The sequence below is a fragment of the Perognathus longimembris genome, chromosome 22, assembly GCF_023159225.1.
Source record: "Perognathus longimembris pacificus isolate PPM17 chromosome 22, ASM2315922v1, whole genome shotgun sequence".
Classification (NCBI taxonomy): Eukaryota; Metazoa; Chordata; class Mammalia; order Rodentia; family Heteromyidae; genus Perognathus; species Perognathus longimembris.
Window position 1 is genome coordinate 11,263,197 of NC_063182.1, and position 27,605 is coordinate 11,290,801.

General features: G+C 35.8%; 1 protein-coding gene and 1 non-coding gene across 2 annotated transcripts in view; both read right to left on the bottom strand.

The window, feature by feature from the left end:
• The window catches only part of Homer1 (homer scaffold protein 1), a 100,937-nt gene that overhangs the window by 28,053 nt on the left and 45,279 nt on the right, over window positions 1-27,605 (bottom strand). The window contains exon 5 of the mRNA XM_048331108.1: window positions 26,830-26,969. Coding sequence (XP_048187065.1) covers window positions 26,830-26,969 — 140 coding nt within the window. The remainder of the gene's footprint in view (window positions 1-26,829; window positions 26,970-27,605) is intronic.
• Window positions 23,817-23,923, bottom strand: LOC125340219. Its single transcript, XR_007208703.1, has one exon. It is a non-coding gene; the product is annotated as a U6 spliceosomal RNA (small nuclear RNA).

Here is a 27,605-nt window from a genome sequence, read left to right on the forward strand (position 1 = left end):
AACCTTGAGCTATAGAGCTCAGGGACAACATCAGGCCCTGAGTTCAAGCCCTAAAACCAAACAAACAAACAAAAAGGGATGAGTATAAGATTCAAGTAATAGAGGGTTTGCTAAAAGTGACACACACACACACACACACACACACACACACACACACAGACAGTTAATCAGCTTTTCCTGAAATGAATTGTCTTAAATTTAAATAAATTTTATTCTAAAAAAGGAAAAAGAATGAATCAGAAGAATGCGACTCTAAATCTGAGGAAACTGTAATAACACCTTAAACTATTTATTTTGCATGTGTACAAAACTAACTATATTAACATCTGTGTCTAAATCCTCTCAGTCATAGTTTAATTGACAATCTTTTTACTGTAAAATGCAAAATAATGATGAGCCTTATAGTCAAAGGCAACTTAGCGCATATAAAATTTACTTAGCTTTTAGAAAATGAAATACTCCTGACTTTAAAAATAAATTACAGAATTAATCAAATTACTTCAAATTATAACATGTTAACCAGCCTATAAGTATTAAAAGCATAGTCCTGGAAGTCTGATGAGTTGGTTCAAATCATGGCTCTAATATAACTTAACAGTTATAGAACACTGAGTAAGTTATTTAATCTCACTAGGTCTCAACTTCTTTTATTTTAAAATTAGGCTCAATAAGATAATCTAAAGCAATAGCATACATAAAACATATGGTGCTCAAATACTAGTGCATTTTCTACATTCATAAGCAAAAAGAATACTAAAGAATCTTGTCATCTACAAAAGAGCTAAGAAAGAATTAACCTTAGCCAGCTGTCAGTGGCTCATGCCTGTAATCCTAGCTATTCAGGAGCCTGAGATCTAAGAAATGTGGTTCAAAGCCAGCACAGGCAGGAAAGTCCATGAGACTTTTATCTTCTACTGGAGATAAAAAGCCAGAAATGGAGTTGTGTTTCAAGTGGTTGAATGCTAGCCTTGAATGTTAAAGTACAGGGACAGCGCTCAGACCCTGAGTTCAAGGAAGAAGGACTGGCACATACAAAAAAAATTAACCTTATTTGAAAAGGGCTTATTTTGATTAGTTACTTATGAAACTGAAATATAAATTGAAAAAAATCAACTTTTATTATGTATGCACTTAATGATTTAGTCTGTCTCCCTTAGGTACAAGAGATATTATTTACAAATGTAAACCTCTGTTGTAGCTCTCAATGAATTTGGTAAGTTAATGAATGAGTGGAAAAAAAAAAGGTAAACAAGAGCAGTGTAGTTAACTCAAAAGCAGTGTAGTTAACTTCTGATGGTGGGAGGCAAGAAGCTATGAAACCTGACTCTGAATCACATTATGTATACCTCATAAAATATTCTGCCTTTCAGTGCAGTTTTCCATTTGATTTTAGAGGAAAGTCTAGCTCTACCTCTACTTTTGTTCGTTAACATGGAAAGACCTGTAAGTGACCCTTAAGCATGCCCTCACCGAGAGAAGTGCTTTCATGCACAGATGGGTAGCTCTCACTGGACATGGCTCTGCACTAGAAAAGTGTCTGCTCATACCTGCATATTGCCTGCCGTTGACAGTGCTTCCTACAGTCTTTTTCTTCCCGTTCCCCGCCCCCCCCCCCCCCAATCTGAGGCCTGAACTCATGATCTGGGCACTGTCTCTGAGCTTCTTTTGGCTCAAGGTTAGAACCACTTGAGCCACAGCACCACTTCCAGCTTTTTTCTGTTTATGTGGTCCTGAGGAACCAAACCCAGGGCTTCATGCATGCATGCTAGACAAGCACTCTACCACTAAGCCACAGTCCTAGCCCCAGAAATGTGCATTTTAGTTTAGAATTATTTAATGTTTAAATACCATGAACTTGCTTCTTGTTCAGACTTTTCGTTTCTTGAACTTGTTACTTGTTTCTATTATAGTTTTCTTAGTTAAAGCAACAATCTTCATTAGCTCCATTTGTTAGTGCAAATACCAGCCATATAAATAATATCAAAGTAAGAGTCCTGATCAAATTTTATTACCTCAGTGACTCTAAGGAAGGAGAGATAAAAGAACACAGAATAACTTAATCCACTGCTGAATGCTTGGCTGTTTGTTGTCTTTCTTTCTTTCTTTCTTTCTTTTTGTCAGTCATCTTGAACTCAGGCCTGGGCACTGTCCCTGAGCTTCTTTTGCTCAAAAGCCACTGGAGCCACAGAAGCACTTTCAGCTTTCTCTGTTTATGTGGTACTGAGGAATTGAACCCAGGGCTTTATGCATGAGAGGCAAGCCACTAAGCCACTAAGCCACCTTCCCAGCCCTGGTTTGTCCTCTTAAAACCTTCTCCATCAGCCTGAAGAGAAGCAAAACCTTTTTTGTTTGTTTGTTTTAAGGATCAAATCTTGGAAAGCTTCTGTATTCTTAAGAACCAATTTTTAACTAGCCAAGTTGATGAGGTCTGGCTATATTCCAACTCCAGGTTAGTTCTTGAAATACATCAGCAGAAAATTTGCTTTGCTATTCTACCAGTAAGTGACAGACCTGAACATATTTATCATTAAAACTCAGTTCACCTCACTCATCTAATAGCCATTTCAGTAATTTGCGACTTCAAAAAAGTTTTTCTTGGGGCTGGGGATATAGACTAGTGGCAAGAGTGCCTGCCTCGGATACACGAGGCCCTAGGTTCAATTCCCCAGCACCACATATACAGAAAATGGCCAGAAGCGGCGCTGTGGCTCAAGTGGCAGAGTGCTAGCCTTGAGTGGGAAGAAGCCAGGGACAGTGCTCAGGCCCTGAGTCCAAGGCCCAGGACTGGCCAAAAAAAAAAGTTTTTCTTTGTGTGAAACTGTCACATGCAATATCAAGACCAGTAGCTTGGGCTTCATTTACACTGTTTTATTAATAGTAAGCCTGAATTAAGTAACACATATTATTAAACCCAAATGCTTTAATGGATGGGGATATAAGCAAAAGAGTTAGGACTGTAATTTCTTTTCTAATAGTACTACCTCTGTTTCATTGCCTATGGGTACTTTACAATCAGATATATATATATATATATATTCATATAATAAGGGTATTGCAGCCAATGCATGCAAATCACTAAAATGACTAATTTAGTTTAAAATATGATCATGAAAATCAGTGATAATAAATTGGACTATGAAAATGTTAAAGTAGAATAATCTGAAGACTTCCTATTGTGGAAATGGAAGATTATGTGCTTGGCTTATATTTACATGAAAAAGTATCTTTTATTGTTGTTATTGTGTACTGGTACTGGGAACTGAACTCAGGGCTTCATGTTCTTGCTTGGCTTTTTTACTCCAGGCAGGCATTCTACTACTTAAGCTACACCTCCAATTCCTGAAAAGAATAATTTTAGCTTATTTAGATATACTTTAGTAAATACTTCAGATCCTTTTATTAATATTAGTAGACTGCTTCCTATAGATGAATGCAGATTCCACTAAAACTAAGTGCTCACTAATAAAATGTACTCTTTGCACCTTTGTTTCTTCTGCATGAGAATTTGTATTTATATATTTTTACTTGTTTATTTTTGTCAGTCATGGGGCTTGAACTCTAGGCCTGGGCGCTGTCCCTGAGCTCTTCAGCTCAAGGCTAGTGCTCTACCACTTTGAACCACAGCATCACTTCTAGTTTTCTGGTGGTTTACTGGACATAAGAATCTCACAGACTTTCTTGCCCAGGCTGGCTTTGAACCATGATCCTCAGATCTCAGCCTCCTGAGTAGCTAGAATTGTGTGAGCCACTGGCACCCGGCATTTCTAATTTAAGCATGTAATACTAGTATCTGATGATCATTATATATATCTAAAAAGCAGGGCTGGGGATATAGCCTAGTGGCAAGAGTGCCTGCCTCGGATACACGAGGCCCTAGGTTCGATTCCCCAGCACCACATATACAGAAAAAAAACGGCCAGAAGCGGCCCTGTGGCTCAAGTGGCAGAGTGCTAGCCTTGAGCGGGAAGAAGCCAGGGACAGTGCTCAGGCCCTGAGTCCAAGGCCCAGGACTGGCCAAAAAAAAAATTAAAAAAAAATAAAAAATAAAAAGCAGCCAGTATATTATTTTACATAATACATCAACAATATTTTATATGTCTAATATTTCCAAGATTATAGATGTAGAAAAGATTTCTCTTATTCTCAAGGATTTTCTACCATGACCATTAAAAACAAAAAAGCTAGGATCTGGTGGCTCATACCTGAGGATGGAGGTTCAAGCCTGGTACATAAAATTTTTATCTACAATTAAACACATACACACACATGCACACACACACACAAACAAACAAAAACACAAAAAGCCAGGAGCAGAGTTGTACCTCAAGAGGTAGAACATAAAAGCTCAGGGACAGAGCCCAGGCGCCAAGTTCAAGTCCTAGTACCAGCACATAAAAAGAAAACACACGAGCACACACACCCCTACCTAATATAGAATAAATAACCAGTGACTTGATTTAAAAAATATTTACTGTGCATGTGCTATGTATCAAGTACTTAGTAAACTGCTTAATCATGGCTATTATCTTCCAAAAGCTTATAGCTTAGAGAACTAGAAATACCTTTTCTTCCTATTCCATTGTTCTCAGAGCTCAGTCATGAAAAATGCTCTCATTTCTTCTAAAATCACATTTGTCTCTCAGTTCTTTCCAGTTGTCACTAGTATGACCTCAGGACGAGGGCAGAAAGCTCCTAACTGCTCCAAGGTGGAAGCAGACACCACTCACAACTTTGAATGTTCCATCATTACTTTATTAGGTAACTTCTACAGACTAAAAAGGAAAATGATGTGTGAGGCCGATGCTTATAATTCAGCTATACCACCACCTGCCCTCATTCCCTTCATATCTCCTTTTATCTCCTTTTTCACAATACTTTCTGTAACAGCAGTTACATAGTTGTTTATATAATTATTTTTCTTCTCTACTTAAGTTTAACATTGTAAAAACAGGTTTTAGGCTTGGGAACATATGAAGAAGACAGAGAAAGGGGAGACAGGAGAGGGGAAAAGGAAAACAAGAGAGGAAGAAGAGATAGGGAGATGGTAGAGGAGAGTGGAAAGAGGGAAAGGAGAGGAGGGGAGAGGAGAGGAGAGAGGGAGATGCATGAGAAGAGAGGGGAGAGCGGGAAAGGAGAGAAGAGAGAGAAAGAGGAGAGAGAAGAAAGAAGAAGAGAGGAGAGAGAAGACAAAGAGGAGAGTTATTTTCCCTTGTTCACTTATACTTGTCAAGTAAGCAGCCTTGAGATAGCAAAGAGGCACTTTGGAGCTTGCAGAGCACCCAGTGGATCACTATTTTTGCAATATCTGCATTACTAATATTCTACTACCACATAAATCTTCTTAAGAAAAATCGTATTCACTTGTGTACAACATCAAGATATGCTCAATAGCTGGACACTGATGGCTCACTCCTGTGATCCTAGCTACTCAGGAGGCTGAGATCTGATCTGAGATTGTGGTTCAAAGCCAGCTCAGGCAGGAAAGTCTGTGAGACAATCGGCAAAAAGTCTGGAAGTGGAGCTGTGGCTCAAGCGGGAGAGTGCTACCCTTGAGCACAAAAGCTCAAGGACAGTACCTAGGCTCTGGGTTTAAGCCCCAAAACTGACCCCCCCCCCAAGAAAAGATGTGCTCAGTGATTCAGAATGAATAAGTGTTAAAAAAGGACAGATACATGGATAACTACCGGAAAGGGCTGGCCATGCTTTGATCACTTACGTACGTGTGCTTATGGCAATTCTAATAAGTTAAGTGATTTCTAACACTAGTGGTCTTAATTTGCTCGTTTCTTTCCAACACTTTCCATAATTATTCAAATCTAAGATCCCTAGATAATTTTGCTTTGCAAATATAAACTACCATTTATATAATCATAACAATGAATACATAGATACACACATACATATATACATACACTTATAATCACACATATTAAATTCTATTAAGATATAAGTCAAATGTAAGTACTTTAATAATAAAAAGAACATTACCAGGATAACCTAACTTAAAGGCACAGGATGTTCTCAAAGGAATAAATGCCTATAGACTCAATATTTATTGTTAAGTTTCAACTTTACATTTTAAACATTCATAACTTATGTTATGCCAAATTCTTTTTTTTTTTTTTTTTTTTTTTTTTTTTTTTGCCAGACCTGGGCTTGGACTCAGGGCCTGAGCACTGTCCCTGGCTTCTCTTTGCTCAAAGCTAGCACTCTGACACTTGAGCCACAGCGCCTCTTCTGGCCTTTTCTACATATGTGGTGCTGAGGAATTGAACCCAGGGCTTCATGTATACGAGGCAAGCACTCTTGCCACTAGGCCATATTCCCAGCCACTTATGCCAAATTCTTTATGTTGTGCCAACTAATAAATAAATCCTGTTAGTTATGTTTTTTGATGTTTGGGATCCATTTGGAAATTTGATTTTCTTCAAGACACTTTAGAGGAAGACTGAAGCAGAGAAGCAAAGGATGTCAAATTTTATTTTGGGTTCCTATGGATTTAAAAAAAAAACTTTTCTAACCTCCTCATGCTTCCGTTTTTTTTTCCCCTTTAAAAATGTGTAACTGTATCTATTTCTCATGAATGAAAAACAAAATAACCATAAAGTAAAATTTATAAAAACATGTAAGATTAAAAATAAACTTGACTAGACCATTTAGTGAACAGACTTTCATATACATTAATATCACATGCCTATACTTCCAGCTACTAGGAATGTGGAGGCAGAAGAATTATGAGTTTGAGGCCAGCCAAGGCAAAGTTAGCAAGACTTTACATCAAAATTATATACAAACAAAAGGGCTGAGGGTGTGGCTTCAAGTAGTAAAGTATCTGCCTAGTGTGAGGCCCCAGATTTAATTCTTCAGTCCCAACAAACAACCTCAAAGTACTAAGGATAATGCATGTGACCTAGCATTCAGTTTTGAACTGATCCAGGTAAACAAATTAACTATGATAAACAAAACAAAAATAATAGGAGAACAAAAAATATGGTATCTCGTTTGATATCACTGACTTCAGTTAATAAAATGAAGAAGTATTCTTCCCTTGTCTTTTTGCATATAATGCTGTTTTTCTACAAACTAGAGCTTGCTTATTCTAGGTAGGACTCACAGGTGAGATAGGAACTAATACTATTTGGAGTGCTATGGTATTTTTCAAGTTGTTTCCCCCCCCCCAAATAACATATATCATACAGACTTTACCATATTCTACTGGTTGATAATCTAATGATAAGAGAGCCACTATACAGAGCAAAATATTTTTCAGTTGATTTTTTTTCAAGGCTGGAGGTTGAACCCACTCAGGAGTTCATTGAGCTATATCCTTTGCCCTACTATGATTTAATACTGCTAAAATCCATTTATAATTGTAGAATAGTTAATTCATCCTATGTTATTAGTCTGGTATATTCTAATAATACACTAGACTATTGCCTAATAATGTCTCGTTATCAGAAAGCTGTATAGGTCACAAACTTATCTCATTAAAATAAGTAATTTCTGGACATTGTGATATTATCTATTATGTTAGTGCTCTAATTTTAAATGACTATACTGTTGAAAAGTAGTAACTGATATATCACACATTCTGAATCAATTTTGAAGGAATTAAAATATTTTCATTATATTATACATAATGAACACAGGGTATTACTATCACCTCGTGTTCTATTTAAAGACAAACAGCTCATTTGCCTTATGCAATGAACTTGCACAGTAACATTACTAGTGTTTGAGCAAACTGGGTTCTGAATCTCATGCACAGCTAATAAGAGACCAGAAGAGGATGTAATTATTCATTTCTTGAACTAGTCCAGATGAAGATGGTTAGAAATCACATCCCAGTCTTTCTCCTTAACATCTAAGACTTCATCTAAGAGATGAGGTCATTTGTGAAAGTAAACCCTACTGAAGGAATGGCCCAAAGAATTAAGCACAATACTTGGATATGACCCAAATCTAGGCTTGAAACTCATTTATATTTCATATACAATAAGCCAGCCTTCATATTTGTGGATTTTCTGCTATCGGTCTTAACCAAGCCCAGTCCCAAATAAACAAATGAAAAAAACCTACCCTCCCCTGTAAATATGATGTAATTCAGTAAAAGTGAAGAAACTCTCAGTCCTCATTATCTTCAGTTGTGTTTAAACTTCATGCATCCTGGCATTCTAAGATTTTTCCTTAATGGCAGTTTCCTTGGAATATATACTCGTGTATACTAAGGGTCTACTTCAATACCTTACACAGTCTAAAGGTAATTTCATACAGTATTTTTGTTTGGCCTGCATTTTTATAATAACCTGTCACAAGGTTAGATGTAAAAATTTCCATTTATGGCACCATATCAGCACTGAACAAATTTCAGATTTTTGAACCATTTTAAATTTTAGAACAAGAATGCTCTACCTAGATTCACTTTCTTCCTAATCAGGTTCAAGATGCATTGTATAAGCTGTTTCCATTGGGAAAAAAAAAAAGAGTACTGATATAAAAAAAAAAAGTCATTCTAAGATTTAAATACTGGAAAACTAATACTAATAAGAATTACTAGTACTGTTATATTTTTCATTATTTCTCAAGCACTTATCTACCAACTTTTGCTTCCCATAGTACATTAGCTAAAAGTATATATAATGTATTAGAGGCTACTGTACTATGGGGCAAACACCACCTTTTCTCTAAATATTTTAATCAAAACATGACTTACTAGAATTAGTTTCTATTGTTGTTATATGGGAAATAAAGTTCAGAATTGTTTATAAAAGGCTTTATTTTTATTAATTCATATGTAAAATATTATCAATGATTGCATAATTATCCTCAAACTCACTACATAGATCAGTTTATAAACTTGTTATTATGAAATCAGAATTTCCAAAATATTCTTGGTTTAGTATTTAAACACATCACATTAAGATGGATGTAGTCTAATGAATACACTATGAGTCAGTTAATCCACTCATATTTCTAGTAAATGTACATACAGTGCTTAAGTGAGCATAAATCCTGCAATTTCTTTTTCTAAACTGAGTTAGCAAAGCAAGGTCCCTTCTAAGATTCCCATTCCTACACAAAATAGTAAGTTAATAAGTAAGCATATAAGACAGCAAGACCACAGGGTCTCTGATGACCTTTGGAAGGCTTGTCTAAAAAGATGTTATGGGCTATGGGATGAAGCTCAATGTTAAAGCACTTGCCTAACATATCCAATGCTCTGAGGCTAAACTCCAGCCCAGCATCATAAAAATTAAAAGAACTTCAACACTCTTTCCTAGGACTATGATGTTTTCTTTTTGTCACAGCATATTTAAGTTAACAAAACAAATACTTAAATGATATTGTAATGATATTGTGATATTTAGGGAAAACATTTTTATTTGCAAATATCAGCTTATTAGTTTGCATGCCTTAATTCACTTTGAATTGTCTTTTTTTACTACATAGGAACAAGCAATAGAAAGTAGAAACTTGATAGTACTTTTAAAGCTTAGTTCTAGGGGCCAGTATATAATTCATGTGATGTACTCAAGCTCTGATTTGACAAAAAAATCCTGAAACCAGTGGGTTGATTTATGTGAAACAGAAAATGTTATATATATATATATAATTACTTTCCAGTATATTATAAAAATAAAACTATACAATGACACCAAATTTTGCAGGCTTTTAAGAATTTTCTATGCATAAATTTTAACTCATACTTAAATGTCTTCTCTGATTTAGTAAACAAGAATTTTCTTTCTAACCTTCATGCTGTGATATGAAGCAAGTGTATATCATATCTATATTCCTCTAATAATTCTGTTTTTAATGAAAATATTACTGAGATTTCGCTTCTATTTAATAACAAGCATTTCACTCAATTTTTGAAAGTATAAATTGAGTGTCTCTATATGCTTAACTTTATTCCGAGATTGTTGCTTTTTCCTCTTTTAATTCTACCTATTTCATTATATTATTCACTTTCTAGCATTAGAATTTGGTGAGCTGGGTTACCTTTATCTAACAGATAAATAATAATAAGATCCCAACTAAATAAAAGGGGAAACCAGACATTTTCACTTTAGCTTTTCTTTAATTGTAATTCTGACTGAAAAAGAATTAATTTAACATTTCATGCAAAGTATTCTTCATAAAAGAAAGCTCATTGATAAATACAATTTCATTAACTTGCATTTAAAAATGTTACCATTCATAACCATTCACACTTGTAAATTTAAAAATAAACAAAATCTTAGTATAGAAACTATCAACAAAGCGGCAAGAGTTATTTCTGATCTTTTCTTAAAAACATTTAAGTTTTGCCTCACAACAACCCTGTGAGGTAGGGAGGTAAGTGTTTTCATATGACTGCATTTGAAAATGAGCAAGATTACATGTACCAGAATTTATGTAGAAAAGTGGCTTAAAGAAATGGCATCTATGGTGACAATGCTATGTAAGTCCAGGAAATTAAGTTGCTTTTTCTCCATCGAGGGCTTTTAAGTCATTTTTTTCCCCTCTGAAACTGGAACTCATACTCGGTAACTACCAATGCTTTCACTCATTGGCTGGTGCTCTACCACCTGAGCCCCACCTCCAACACCTTAAGTCTTCTGAAAAACAGTGGAGCAAGTATTATGGCATTTTGCCAAAGGCCTAAGCCATAAATGCCATGCTGAGCCATTCTTTTCTTCCTCTTCACGTAGATAGGTAGACAGCATGTCATCTAGACATACACAGGAATTCAAGTAGCTAAGTGTCTTCTTTAAAAGTACTAATCCTTTTGACTCTTCAAAGTTAAACTGCGGTGTCTGAGTCTCTTTAAATGGCTATGTTTCTTCCACTTTAGTTTAGTCAGGGATTACTTGCAGATTTTCAGTTAAAATCAAGTGTAGATCCTCTTCTTCCAAAGAAAATAGTCCACTAAGTTCCAATGCTAAATGAAAATTGTCCACCATGGAACTGTCTGTCTCCAAAGTGAGGGGAAAAAATTCAACTAAGAACACTGATTTTTTTTTTGTTAAAAAAACAACAACAACTATGTAGTAGGAATCAAAATGTAAAGGATTTAATAAAGAGTCCAGCTTTTCACAAAAAAGCAGCATTTTCTTTTTTCTTTTCTTTTTTTGACTGGTACTGGGTCTTGAACTCACAGCGTAGATGCTGTCCTTTAACTTTTTTCCATTCAAAGTTAAGTGATCTACCACTTGAGCTACAGTTCCACATCTGGCTTTCTGCTGGTTAGTTGGTGATAAACAATCCCCAGTTGGCTTCAAATTGCAGTCCTCAGACCTCAGCCTCCTAAGTAGCTAGAATTACAGATCTGAGCCCAATGGTCCTGGCTAGGATTTATTTTTTTAATGATAGTAGGAAAAAGGGATGGAGTCAGTATAGGTATGTGATTTTCTTTTTCTTATTACCTAGGACAGTGACTGACAACCAGAAGGTCTTATAGGTTATAATAAGGTACAGTTAAAGATCATCTTCCTTGCTTGCCAACAAACCTATGACTTTCTGACTGTATGTTATAGAACACTTCATAATAGCTTTTAAAAATAGCTGAAAACTTAGCTAGTTGTTTCTGTACCTGCCTGGAATTAACAGTACTCCAGAGGGCAGGCAGGAGGATTATGAGTTTAAGACAAACCTAATGTGAAGAGTTGTTAAGAACAGCTTAAATTATACAGGGAAGCCCTGTCAAATACACATACACACACAAAAAATGGTATGACTACTGTATAGCAGCAGTGTTCCTGGAACCAAGTGACATCTCAAAGTATTGTTCTTCACATAATTTAACAAATTACAAATATCGATTCTCTAATATTTCTAGAGAATACTATCAGTTACTCAGTAGATGTTTTCTTTAAATAGTGACTTAGCTTATAAGTAAAGTATAAACTACCATGATCAAATTTTTAAAACAATATTAAGCCATAGGATCAAATGTGCTTTCTCAAGACAGATTTGCTAACAGTGCCATTGGCCTCATGTTATAGATGCTAAAGCAGCTCTGAAGGAAATCATTTCCTGCAAATATGACTAAGTTATATTGTCATGAAGAACTTCTATTACTGAACTAAACTAAAACAAATAAACTAAAACTAAAACAAATAAAACACACTTTTTGTTGGTGCCTCAGGTAAGTGAGACTTAAAAATTTGGGATTAGGGCTGGGGATATAGCCTAGTGGCAAGAGTGCCTGCCTCAGATACACGAGACCCTAGGTTCGATTCCCCAGCACCACATATACAGAAAACGGCCAGAAGTGGCGCTATGGCTCAAGTGGCAGAGTGCTAGCCTTGAGCGGGAAGAAGCCAGGGACAGTGCTCAGGCCCTGAGTCCAAGGCCCAGGACTGGCCAAAAAAAAATTGGGGATTAATCTATGTAATGACTTCATTTTCTAGTTTCTATGCATAGCTTTTCCAGTGTCCTATGACAGGACTCTTGTATTGCTTCAAGATTAATGAACATGCTGAATACTCTTAAAATACCTGTGTGCAAAAATGCAACCCCATGATAAAGTATGTAGAACACTTGATTAAAACAAGTATTGATCATATAACCTATTGTTTAAAATAATCATCAGTTGACATTTCTGTAGTACATATCATAAAGAGAAAAAAAAGCCCAAGGGGCTGGGAATATGGCCTAGTCGCAAGAGTGCTTGCCTTGTATACATGAAGGCCTCGGTTCAATTCCCCAACACCACCTACGTAGAAAATGGCCAGAAGTGGCGCTGTGGCTCAAGTGGCAGAGTGCTAGCCTTGAGCAAAAAGAAGCCAGGGGCAGTGCTCAGGCCCTGAGTCCAAGATTGGCCAAAAACAACAAAAAAAAAAAAGAAAAAAAAAAAGCCCAAGTCTTTTCTAGAGTAGTAAACTAAAAATCAATTCTTTGAGGCAAACAACTCTTGTTATGTATATTATGTTTAATAAAAACATGCTTTGTATTTGTTGAAATAATACCATAATTTATCTATTATATATGTACATGTACATACATATTGAAATTTTAGCAAGGATTTATTTTAACTGGGTAAAAGTAGTGAGAAACAGAGAGAGAATCATTTTCTGTTCCCCATGCAGGAAATGGAAGTCCAACTCTTAACAAATATATTTTTTATTTAATACATTTTTATTTTATTTTAAAAATTATTGGCAAAGTGATCTACAGAGGGGTTACAATTACATTGGAAGTCTATACTTCTATCAGAAAGAATGGCATTGCCCCATTTGTAAGGAAATGGAAAGACTTGGAAAAAAATCATACTAAGTGAAGTTAGCCAGACCCAAAGAAACATAGACTCTACGGTTTGACTCACTGGCAATAATTAGTATATGTCTAGGATAGTCCTAGCAGATGATCATAATATCTCAATAGCTATGGACATATTATCACATAAAATACGCACTATGCAAATTATTTTCCTTTGTTTATCTTCCCTGTGGTTTAGTCACTGTTGTCACTATACTTAATTTTGGTACCCTGGGTAGTGTATATGTGTTTGTCCGAATCAGGGAAGGGAAGGGAACATCAAAATGGTGAGACAAAGGGTAAAAGGTGAACCAATGCAACAGCAATACTTACGAGACAATATGTTGTAAACCAACTGTACAACTTGGGGTAGGGGTGGGGATTGGGGAGGAGGGAAGGCGGGAGAAAAATGAGGGAGGAGGTAACAAGAAATGTACTCACTGCCTTAACAAATATTTTTAGCCTATTTAGCCTCTTTTTTTTTTTTTTGGCCAGTCCTGGGGCTTGGACTCAGGGCCTGAGCACGGTCCCTGGCTTCTTTTTGCTCAAGGCTAGCACTCTGCCACTTGAGCCACAGCGCCACTTCTGGCCGTTTTCTTTGTATGTGGTGCTGGGGAATTGAACCCAGGGCCTCATGTATACGAGGCAAGCACTCTTGCCACTAGGCTATATCCCCAGCCCCTCAAACTCTTAACACTGAAAACAAAAATTAAAAACAAAACCAAAGAACTACTTCATATATTTTGGAGGGAGAAAAAAAGACAGGAAGGCTTCAAGTTTTTACAAAGGAAAAGTAAGGCTCAGTGATAAACTTTTTTTTTTTTTTTTTTTGGCCAGTCCTGGGCCTTGGACTCCGGGCCTGAGCACTGTCCCTGGCTTCTTTCCGCTCAAGGCTAGCACTCCGCCACTTGAGCCACAGCGCCGCTTCTGGCCGTTTTCTGTATATGTGGTGCTGGGGAATTGAACCTAGGGCCTCGTGTATCCGAGGCAGGCACTCTTGCCACTAGGCTATATCCTCAGCCCCAGTGATAAACTTTTTAAAAACTGCCATTGATAAAAATTATTTCTTTCAGTGATGCTCTTTTTAACCTTGAAATAAACTGATAAGGTACCTTTCCGGAAGTAAGCGTTAGGCAAACACATTGCTCTCAGTCAATGCCTAAGTACTAAAGTAACCATAATATGGGACATGAGGGAGAAAATCACTAGCCAAGAAAAATAAATACTAATGGAAAAATACTGAAAAGGTAGAAATACAGAGGAATTTGGCCACCCTACTAACAAGCATCATGAAAAGTACACAGCTGGCACTATAGTTAATAATAAGAGTCTGAATAATGTTTTACCCAAAGACAAGGATTTCCATTCTTGTCACTTCTATTTAACACTATATTGGAGGGTCTAGTCAGGGCAATTACAGAAAACAAAAGAGGGTCTGGGAATATGGCCTAGTGGCAAGAGTGCTTGCCTCGTATACATGAAGCCCTGGGTTCGATTCCCCAGCACCATATATATAGAAAATGGCCAGAAGTGGCGCTGTGGCTCAAATGGCAGAGTGCTAGCCTTGAGCCCAAAAAGCCAGGGGCAGTGCTCCGGCCCTGAGTTCAAGGCCAGGGACTGGCCAAAAAGAAAATAAAAGATTAGGAAAAAGAAAGATACTTATTTGAAGATGCTTCTGTAGATAGAAAATAAGGGGGGTTGGGGGTATGGCCTAGTGGCAAGAGTGCCTGCCTCGGATACACGAGGCCCTAGGTTCGATTCCCCAGCACCACATATACAGAAAACGGCCAGAAGCGGCGCTGTGGCTCAAGTGGCAGAGTGCTAGCCTTGAGCGGGAAGAAGCCAGGGACAGTGCTCAGGCCCTGAGTCCAAGGCCCAGGACTGGCCAAAAAAAAAAAAAAAAAAAAAAGAAAATAAGGAATGCACTTTAAAAACGATTAACACTAATCATTAGATTTAATAAAAAATTGTTATCAGACTCAATTGGTTTCTTTATGTAAATTCAGTGAATTTCTGTGGGCTAAAACTTTGCATAGAAATTTTACTCAAGAGACTCAAAATAAATCTTGTAAGGGAATTTCAGACCTCAGTACAAAGCTACAGTAATTAAGACAGTTTAATATTGGCACAAGGACAGACTAGGTCAATGGGAAAGAATTGAGATTCTATCAAAAGTCTTCATACTTATAGTAAACTGAGTTTTTGATAAGGGTGCTAGGATAATTCAATAGGTAAACAAAACAGCAGGGACAAGTGGACAATCACTTGTAAAAGAATTGAGGACAGGCCTGTTTCACATAAAAAATACAGCTCAAGGGCTGGGAATGTGGCTTTACTGGTAGAGTGCCTACATAGCATGCAGAAAGCCCTGGGTTTGATTCCTTAGTACCACAAAACAGAAAAAGCCAGAACAGTGCTGTAGATCTACTGGTAGAGTGCTATCCCTGAACAAAAGAAGCTCAGGGATAGTGCTCAAGCCCTGAGTTCTAGCCCCAGGACTGGAAAAAAAAAAATAGAGTTCAAAATGGATCAGTTATGGGCTGGGGATATGGCCTAGTGGCAAGAGTGCCTGCCTCGTATACATGAGGCCCTGGGTTCGATTCCCCAGCACCACATATACAGAAAATGGCCAGAAGTGGCGCTGTGGCTCAAGTGGCAGAGTGCTAGCCTTGAGCAAAAAGAAGCCAGGGACAGTATTCAGGCCCTGAGTCCAAGCCCCAGGACTGGCCAAAAAAAATAAAAAATAAATTAAAAAAAATAAAAAATGGATCAGTTATAATAAAAAGTGCTGAAACTTGAACACAAGTGCAAATCTTATGATCTTGGATTAGGCACTGACTTTGTAGATGCAGTAATACCAAAAGCACAAGCAATTAAATGTTAAAAAAAAAGAGATAAATCAGAATTAAGTAAATAAAAATGTTTATGTTTAAAGCAAACATAAAAGTGAAGAGATAATCTGTTAACTAAACTATTTGCAAATCATTTATATCTAGAATATATAAGTGATTAACTCGAAAATAAAGAGATAAACCAAAATTAAATGACTTAAATAAAAAAACAATTAAAATTGGAATGAGCAAAAGATCTGAGTAGCCATTTTTCTAAAAAAGATACATATGTATATAAGGCCTGGGAATATTGCCTAGTGGCAGAGTTCATGCCTAGCATACATGAAGCCCTGCGTTTGATCTTCAGCACAACATATATAGAAAAAGCCAGAAGTGGTACTGTGGCTCAAGTGGTAGAGTGCTGGCCTTGAGGAAAAAGAAGCCAGGGACAGTGCTCAGACCCTGAGTTGGCCCTGAGTTGAAGCCCCAAGACTGACTCACACACACACACACACACACACACACACACACACACACACGTTTATGCATATGTATGTGTATGTAAACAATATAAATGTATGCATATATACACAGATATGTACATATATATGTGGTGAATAAGTAGATGAAAGCATGCTCAAAATTATTAGCCACCAGGAAAATAAGTGAAAACAACAATGAGATAACACTTCATTCACCATGATGAATTTAAAAACAATCAGCTTCAACTTATATTACAGAGTCATAATAACAAAAACAAAAGCAAGGAACTGACACAAAAACAGAAACAAAGCTGGTGCCAGAAACTCACACCTGTAATCCTATCTACTCAGGAGGCTGAAATCTGAGGACTGCAGTTCAAAGTCAGTCTGGCAAGAAAGTCCACGAGATTCTCAAGTGGTAGGGTGCTAGCTGTGAGCACAAAGGCTTAGTAGGGACAGTGCCCAGGCCCTAAGTTCAATTCCCAGGAGACACACACACACACACACACACACACACACACACACACACACACGAAGACCAATGAAGAGCCACAAATAAAACCACACAGCTACAGCCATCTAATTTTCAACCAAAAAAAAAAAAAAAAAAAGTAAAAAACATACAATGTTCAATGAAGTGCTGGGAAAACAGATTACAGTATGTGCAGAAGACTGAAACCAGATCCCTATCTCTATCCCTGTACAAAAATCAAGTCCAAATGGATCAAAGACCTAGTGTAAGACCTAAAACTACTACAGGAAAACAAAGAGAAAAATCTGAAGGATATGGGTAAAGTAATTATTTCTGAAATAGCTTCCAATTACCAAGGAAGTATGATCAAGAATGGACAAACAGGGGCTGGGGATATAGCCTAGTGGCAAGAGTGCCTGCCTCGGATACACGAGGCCCTGGGTTCGATTCCCCAGCACCACATATACAGAAAACGGCCAGAAGCGGCGCTGTGGCTCAAGTGGCAGAGTGCTAGCCTTGAGCGGGAAGAAGCCAGGGACGGTGCTCGGGCCCTGAGTCCAAGGCCCAGGACTGGCCCAAAAAAAAAAAAAAAAAAAGAATGGACAAACAAGACTGTATCAAATTTAAAAGTTCTGCATAATGTGGAGTGTGCTGGGGGCTATGTTAGTAATCCTAGCTATTCAGGAGACTAAGATCTGAAGACTGCAGTTCGAAGTCAGCCCAAGCTGGGAAGTTTGTGAGACTTGTCTCCAACTAATAAGCAAAAAGCTGGACATGGAGTTGTGGCTCAAGTGGTGAAGCCCTACTAGCTTTGAGCAAAAAAAGCTCAGGGATAGTGCCCAGGCCCCGGGTTCAAGAGTTCAAGCCCCAGGAACAGCACCCTCCCTTCCCCTCTCTGCAAAAAAAGTTCTGCATATCAAAACAATTACCAGAACCAGATGATAACCCACAGAATAGGAGAAAATCTTTACCAGTTATGCAAAGAATAAAGAGTTAATACTCAGAATACATGAAAAGTTAAAAAAAAGACAATCCAATGAATAGAAATTGGCAAAGTAAACAGTTCTCAGCAGTGGAAATATAAATGGTTAATAAATTCATGACAATAATAAAAATAGCAAAGGGTCATGAGCATAGAAGGGTTTCTAGAAGGGGATCAGTCTGTGGGAAGGGAAAGGGTGAAAGAAAGGCATACTGGGAGATAAAGATTGAAGGATGTTATGTGTATGTGAAAGCTGTTTGGAAAGGGGAAGAAAAATATAATGGAAATACAGTCCAAGAAGTGAAGTTTGAAGTGAATGTCTGAAGTGCATGTGTGCATATGTGGCCTAAACAATGAGACCCCTTTATATTATACACACACACACACACACACACACACACACACACACACACACACACACACAGAAAACAAAACCCCACAAAACACAACCATCCAGTTGGGCGCTCATGCCTGTAATCCTAGCTACTCAGCAGGCTGAGATCTGAGGATCGTGGTTCAAAGCCAACGTAGGCAGGAAAGTCCATGAGACTCTTATCTACAACCACCTAAAAACCAGAAGTAGGGCTGTGGCTCAAAGTGGTAGAAGACTACACAAAAAATCAAAACCAAACACAAAAGATTCACAATCTTCCAATGACAACCACTCAAAGGGTAAAAAACAAAAACAAAAACAAAAACAAAAAACAACACAGGAAAACAGAGGGCTGCAGGAATAGTTCATAGTAGAGATGTGTGGTACTATGTGGATAAATTTGAACTTTATTCACTTCTGGTGAGAAAGTAAAATGGTACACCATGCTTTGTACAATAGTCTGGCAGTTTCTCCAAAGAGTAACACAGAACTACCTTATGATCAGCATATATTATATGATTCCATGCACATGAAATGTTCAGAATAGGAAAATCTATATAGACAGCAAGTATATTAGTGGCTGTTTCAGGTTGGAAGAGAGGTAGATGTGTGTGTGTTTGTACGTGTATGTGTTTGTGTCTGTGTGTAGGGAAAAGAAGTGGCTGCTAATAGGCTTAACATTTTTAGTATATTTACACAGTTGTGTAACTTCCACTGTCAGTAAAATCTCCTGGTTTTCACATTTCACATGAATTGTTTGGTGTACAAATTATATTTCCAAAAGGCTGTTATTAAAAATAGCACAGAGAATGTTAACAGCTAAGTGGGTCCTGATAAAATCATAGCATTAGCCAATTATTCTCCAAATCAGTATTTTTCATGCTCTATCCATTGACATTTTTTATGCTAATGATCAGACTGGACCATATTTTAAATTTTTCTGTCATTCCAGTTAAAAGGAACAACAAACATTTATTTAATACATTTATTATCTATAGCACCTTAAATGGCTAGAAACTACATCGGACATCTAGAAAAAAGTCAATAAAACCTAGCCCAGAAAGCAAGAACTTCTAAGGAAGTAAGCTTAACATATAAGCACCATTGTTAAACAATGATAAAAATCACGTTGTGTCTAAAAAGTAAGAGAGAAAACAAACTTCACAGTTTAGTGGAATTAGAGCTTCCCTAAGAGGGAAAATCTCTAATGAGCTCTCTGGACTAACATAGCCATTACCAAATAATGTTACTAAATACCTCTTCACTAGATTTGCATCCAATTCTATAAAATGAAGTAGCTGAACAACGTATGTAACAGCCAAAGCTCCTTCAGTATTCAGAGTTCTAAGATCGATATTTTAAAAATGTATACTTAGATGTTTGTTTACAAACTAATTTTCCCTTTTGAAATTTAATGTAATTTTGTTGTTATTTTTAAGATGTTGTACAGAAGGGTTATTATTCTATAAAGGAAGTAATGATTGTACATTTCTTTTTTTGGACAATGTCCAACGTCACTTTTCCCCAGTTCCATCCTTGATATCAACTTTTGCTTTGTTTTTGTGGGCTTGAAATCAGGGCCTGAGCACTGTCCCTGCCTTCTTTTTGTTGAAGGCTACGGCTCTACCACCTGAGCCACAGTGCCACTTCTGGATTTTTCTATATATGTGGTGCTGAGGAATTGAGCTGGGGCTTCAAGTATACAAGGCAAGCACTCTACCACTAGGCCATATTCCTAGCACCTTCACATCAACTTTTAAAATTCAATTTGCAAGGGTCACAAAAATCAACAATTTGGTCAACACTGGATATATGGCTAAACTAAACAGTAGGTAGAAAATGAAAAATTGATACAAATAAAAACACAGTATGCATTCTTTTGTATTGTTTAGTCGTGTCTACATTTTAAACACTCCTTATAAGGTCCTCACTACCTAAAGCATAACTACTTCCAACATACTTCGGTGAATTCTCACTTCTTTCCATATGAAATACCAGTCTAACGTGAATTATACCCAAGAAGCAAGAGTTGGCTCCAATCTTTACACGTATTCCTTTTGAGAGCCTAGACTAGGGTTACCTCCACTTCAACCCTGGCTTAATTTTTTTTAAAAAAGCAACAACAACAATAAAAATAACACTATTATTAGATAAATTCTGCATATTCCATTTAATGCCAGACCTTTCCATTCTTTGCTATCATACATTCCACAAATTTCACATATATATGTGGCTTGTTTGGCCTCTGTCTAGGTTCTTGCCTTGATTTTGGCCCATCCTACTCTGCTAAGAGGAAAAATGGAAATCCAAATCCAAATGAGAACATTTTTTCCTTATGTGCTAGAGTTTTAAATGCGCTAGAATTTTTAAAAGCCCTTCACTAGGAAGATATGATAATCGGATCAATCTGACCCATGGAAAATTACCACACCTAAAACTCTAGCTAGTCATGTGAAAAACAGAAGCTGGTCATAACTAGAGATGGGATGATGGACATTCCTTCTCATTAATTACAGCAGAGAAGAGGAAAGAACTAATCTCCTTTGGAGGTAGCTTAGCAATATCTTTTTTTTTTTTTTTCTTTTGCTGGTCCTGATCCTCTTTGTGCTCAAGGCTAGCACTCTGCCACTTGAGCCACAGCATCATTTCTTGCTTTTTGTGAGTAGTTTATTGGAGATGAGTTTCACAGATTTTCCTGCCTGGGCTATATAGCGCTTGGAACCATGATCCTCAGATCTCAGCTTCCTGAGTAGCTAGGATTACGTGTGAGCTGCTGGTGCCCTGCTGAGTTCCAGTTTTATGTAGTTTTATTCAAATGAAAGTTATCTACAGAAATACTATTTTTCTTTTGTTTATAATCTTCTAAGTTTTACTTTCCACATATAAGATGAGACAGTATGGAGAGCTTCATTATTAACATCATTCACCTTTCCTTATTTGTAACATCTTCCAAGAAGCAGAACCATCTAATTCAAGATTAAAGTACCTTTTTGTATATTTTAATTTATTTCATAGTTATACTTCTATATTTTAGTTTAAAATGGTATGTAAAATTTTACATGAAATTTAAGTTTTTGAAATTGTATAAAAAAATCCCTATTCACAATGTTAAAGTAGTGGCTCTCTGATGCTTTAATAAACACAAATAGAGTAAATCAACCCAGAAATCATAGCTTTGGTAAAATTGTAGTTACTGCACCGATTTGAAGCAAAATCAATATACTACAAAGTAACATTTCTGCATTCATTCTTTAATGAGTATCTTTTGGAAACATAAACACATAAAGTAGTAGAAAAATCCCTTAACAGAATAGAAGAGATATGTAGTACCTCCAAAATGCATAAAGTCTAGGCAGCACCACAAGAACACATTCTCTAAACATTAGAAGAATCCATATATAAGTAGTACTTTGAAGAGTCTAATTTTCATATAATAAACTTATCAAAATTTCTCAGTACAAAAATACCTTCACAAGCTATTAATATATGCCTGCTCTCAACTCTCAAAAATATGAGCAGTTATTTGTCAATATAGCACTGCATATCTGAACATCACAAAGTATAAGGAGCAAAATAAAAACTTGTAGTTTTCAGGATTACATTTCAGTATTACATTCCAATAGCAATGGAATACTACAAAATTAACTATTTTCAAAATAATTCCAAGTACTTTTAAATTTTAAAAAAGTCTATTATTATTTGTAAGAAATACTTCTACAAGTCTGCACAGATGACCAAATGAAGCAAACAATGTTCTTAAGTGACAGAACAAAACCTTTTTCCGCTGTAAACTCTAGTCTATGTAGTCTAGAACTAATCTAAGACTTACAGTCTAAAAGGATGCCCTAACGACTTCAATGTATATTTCTTCATTTCGAAAAGGCCTTTTATCATTTAGGTTGAAAATGATTTTTAATTTTTAAAAGGATAATAATTTAGATAAAATTGAGTAACATTTCCCCAAAGAAACTGGTGAACATTTCGTCCTCATGTGAACTCCCTATTTTACACATTCCTAAACCTTTGAAAGCATTTTAAAAATATGCTAAGTATTAATTCATTGAAACTAATTTAATGAGAATATTTTTGCATAGCTTATAACAAGGACATAAATAGTGCATTAGTACTTGAGTAAGTGGTATCAAACAACCCACACATTTAAAATCCAGCTCAGCAGTATAATTTTAAAAAAATCAAAGTAATCTATAATGCTACTCAATCAGGTATAATAGAAAAAGTTGTAATAGTATAGTATATAAGCTTCAAAAATAATTTTAAAAATTATGCTGGATGGAATCTTACAGGATTTTCTTGACTAGCATTTGTGAGGATTTGGGGTCTGGTCCTCAGCACCCCTCTCTGGTAAAAAGCAAAAACCAGTAGTAGAGAAGTGGATGAGGTAGAGATGAAACAAAATTTGCCATTTTTAAAAAATAACTATTAAGACTAATATGTTTATGAGAATTATTTACTATATTCTTTTATTCCTAACAAAAAATGTTTAGTAAAAAGATACAAAACATGAAAGAAATTTAAAAAAAAAACTTCACTTAACTTTAAAGCTACATAACTTTTAAAAATTAGAGCTTATAAAGAATATCGACAATCTATAATTGTAATACTAAAACTTTCAGGGCTAAATGAAAAGTGAAGGCCTTTGCTTGGTAATTAATGATTCATGAGATGTAGGCATACATTTTAATTTCAAAGACAGCACAAGATGCTATTACACAAGTCAAAAAAAAATTTTTTTTTTTGCCAGTCCTGGGGCTTGAACTCTGGGCCTAGGGATTGTTCTTGAGCTCCTTTTCACTCAAGGCTAGCACTCTACCACTTGAACCACAGCACCACTTCCAGCTTTTTCTGTGATTAATTGGAGGTAAGAGTCTCACAGACTTTCCTCCTTAGTAGCTAGGATTACAGGCATATAAGTCAACTTTTAATTAACTGAGTAGACCCCTGTTCTCCACATTCCTTTTTAAAGAGACATTCTATGATTTTGCTTATTTTTTAGAGAAATATTAGAAAAAAACTTTTGCTATAATTTTTTTGGTAAACCTAATTACTGAGAAAGGGATAGTCTAAATAATTTTTTTAATCACTGAATTATTTTTTATTTATTTTTTATTTTTTTCAAATTTTTATTATCAAACTGATGTACAGAGAGGTTAGTTTCATACGTTAGGCATTGGATACATTTCTTGTACTGTTTGTTATCTTGTTCCTCATACCCCCCTCTCTCATCCCCCCTTTCCCTTCCCCCCCTCCCCCCCCCCCCCCCCGTGGTGTTCAACTCACTTACACCAAACAGTTTTGCAAGTATTGCTTTTGTAGTTGTTTGTCTTTTTTTACCCTGTGTCTCTCAATTTTGGTATTCCCTTTCAATTTCCTACTTCCAATACCAGTATACACGATTTCCAATATACTCAGATAAAAAAATATGGAACGCTTCACGAATTTGCGTGTCATCCTTGCGCAGGGACCATGCTAATCTTCTCTGTATCGTTCCAATTTTAGTATATGTGCTGCCGAAGCGAGCACAGTCTAAATAATTTTAATTGTCTTCCTTTGCATAGGTAAAAAGAATAGTGTATCCAACACTTAAGAGTTTGAGATTTAAATAAAATTTATTCTAATATGCTTTCTGGCCCTACTTTATGAAATACTGACCTTATTTCTATACTCCTGGGAGTATAAGCACAATAATATGATCATACTAGAAATTTACTTTAAATGTACTATTAACAAACAATAACGACAAGGGTTGAAAAAGCTGAGCTGTCAACTTTTACTAATGAACTTGTGATGACCTGGGACAATTTGCCTAAACTCTGAGATTTAGTCTTCTCACCAAAGAACCATGCTTTCAAACTCTGACATTTCACTAATCTCTAGAGCTTGTATGTGCACACACACGTGCACACAGACACACACACAACTACTGAAACTGTTAGTACTCAATGTGAGCTTTACTTTGATGTTTTCTAGTTTGCATTTCCAGAATGCCATGAATAATTATTAAATTGATTTCAAGCTGTTGTTCCATCTCTGAGACTTCTTCTGTACTTGATATTCTAGGGTCTAGATATAACTATAGATAGAACACTCAGTCTACCTCATATGAAAATAGTGATTTCAGCAAGGAACTATAGTTGAATACTGATTAATAAAAAAATCAGAAGTTCGGAGATTAAGTCTTCTAAAATTCTAGTTACATTTTTGTAAAATAATTAACTGTAAGATTACATGTTGCTTTTAAGCCAACTAAAAGCTTAAACTGACCTATTAAGCTTCATAACTTTGTAAGTATTTTTATAATTGTCAAATATCTATCTCCATGGTAAATCTATAAACTTCAGTAGTCAAAAAAACTAATGTTCAAAGTGATTCTTAACAGACTCCTAAGAGTAGAGAAAAAGCAGCAGATGAAGACCAATTCATACTAAGGATTAGCAAAATGGGGAATATTAAAAAAATTTTAGGTACATAAACTAGAAATAGCTTTTATAAATATTAAATTTATGAGTTCTTATCTAAATGCCACAGTGTTTAATGCAGATGGTTCAATTTAGGTGTTAACAAAAAGTCTATAATTAGAGTACAGTTAAGTTTATTTATCAAATGGGTATGTTAAATATAACTTAAAAGTTCAGAAACTTTTGTGTCCCTCATCATAAAGTATTTTATAAACTGCATACTTAATTATTTTTGAAAGTGATACTTTGAACTCAGAGCCTTGCATTTGCTAGGCAAGTGCTCTACCACTTGAGCGACTACTCAGCCTACATCATCTTTCTTAATTTTGTTAAGATTACAAAAATTGTAATCTTTGATTAAAAGATTGAATGTGTAACACATCAGTGTAAATATAATCTTAGTCTGGGACACTATAAGTTTTCCTGTGTTTAGTCATCTTTATAGCTTTAGAAAGAAAATATACATGCTAACTCTAAAACATCCAATTTATGTAAACTTATTATTTTAAGCAACAAGTACCCTCAAATTATTTTATTTCTTTTTTAAAAAGCCTTCCTTCTCACTTTATTCTTCCTCAGTCTAATTACTTCAATGTTAATTTTTTATGTTTAATCCAATGACCGTAAAATTTAACAAATTTCAATTAAAATCCTCATAGAGCTTTAAATATTTCACTGTGCGCGCGCACCCATCAGTCCTGGGATTTGAGCTTTTGTGCTCACCACTTGAGCCACAGCTACACTTCTGGCTTTTTGTTGGTTAATTGGAGATAAGAGTCTCAGATTTTCCTGCCCCAACTGGCTTTGAACCACAATTGTCAGACCTTAGCTTCTCAGTAGCAAGGATTATGGGCATGAGTCATTGGCACCTAGCTTTCATTTCATTTCACAATTCTTAGTATGCCAACGAATTTCATTTCCTAAAAACTGTTCTCCTGAAAAACATACACTAAACTATTTTTTTCAGATTTCCTTTGTACTTTTAAACACCAGGAAGTTACATTTCCTCCCTCATCCAAAACATGCTGAAATTTAACCACAGAGAAGGGATTTCACAAAAAACAAACAAACAAAAAAAAAGTGATACCTAAGGATTATCAGTGGACTTTGGAGCTTTGTAAACCACTGGAAACACAAGCTTCTAATTATTCTCATGTAAAGACAATAAAATTCTGCACAGTATGTCAAACAAATCCCCTTTTTTCACTAAATTAAGCTATTTCCTTACACCTATAATGACCGTCTTCTGCTCATTATAGTTATTATATGGAAAGGAATCTTAAATTCCATATTTCATTTGGTAGTTTTACTTAAAACTACCCAAGTTTTCAAATACATGTACTTTAAGATAGATTACTGATAGTTAAGTTTATAATACTATAATTTTATACTTCCATAAATACCTCCTAAAAATATCATAGTATGGTCAATAACTACACGGAACACATGTATTTAATATTCTTTTTAGAATACTAAATTCTTTTAAAATTCAGAAGCAAATAAACCACTTTTTCTTGATGTACAAAAACAGCTATCAGTAACAGGATCCCAACCATTTCCTTCAATGAAATCACACTATTTGATAAATTGTAAGACTAGGGTATAATTTCAGAATGGGATTCCTATGTTTTTAATTGCAACTTCCAGGCCTTAATGAACATATATAAAAACAGAAAACATGTTAACAAAGGAAGCTTTTAAAGGCCTCCTGTTTAAAAGTAGACAAACAAGATTTATAGTATTTCATTTTACTAAAATATTATAAATTCTGTAATAAGCTCAATATACCTTTTTCTAAAGGAAAATGTTCACCTCAGTCCATCAAAGCAACTATAAACAATATATTAATAAGAAAAGATATCTGACCTGGCACTTTTACTCAAAGATTGTAACTCTAAACATTCCTGAAACCAAATATATTTCCATATTTACACTTTTTACTTAATCATGATTGCTGAATTAAATCTGTACCTATGTGAAAATGGCAATGCATTCTGAGTTGGTTCAGCCCTTGGCTCTGAGTTCTGTGTCACATCAGGTGTTCTTTCATCATCTGTCCCATTGATACTTTCTGGTGTTAATGGAGACTGAAGATCTCCACCTGCTGATTCCTTTAAGAAAAGGAATGGGGGAGAAAAAAAGAGTTAACACTTTGTTCAAATATACAACACTATCTTCAAGTTAAAGCCAACTCTGATGCATCTTTTCTTAAGAAGCCAAATTTCAACAGAAATTTAAGAGAAAGTTTTCAAAAAATTCAAAGAGAAATAAATTTTGAAGCAAAGCAACCCATAGATTTCACCAAAACACAATATATTTTAGAATGGTAAGCATAAAATTTGGCATACTACAAGCAATTAGTCAGAATAAAAGGTATTCAAAGGTTGGGGGTGGGGTAAGGATCAGTGGCTCACTCTTGTATATAATACTAGCTACTGAAGAAGTTGCAATCTGGTTTTAGGCCAGCCTAGGCAGAAAAGCCCTTTAAACTCCATCTCCAATTAACCAGTAAAATGACAGTCTGAAGATATGGCTCAAGTAGTAAGGCATCAGCCTAGCTCAAGAACCTGAGTTCAAACCTCAGGGCCATCCAAAAAAAAGAACCCAGCTATTCAAAGAATTACTTTAGAAAAAAAAGAGGAGGGGTTGGGAATATGGCCTAGTGGCAAGAGTGCTTGCCTTGTATACATGAAGCCCTAGGATCAATTCCTCAGCACCACATATATAGAAAAGGCCAGAAGTGGAGC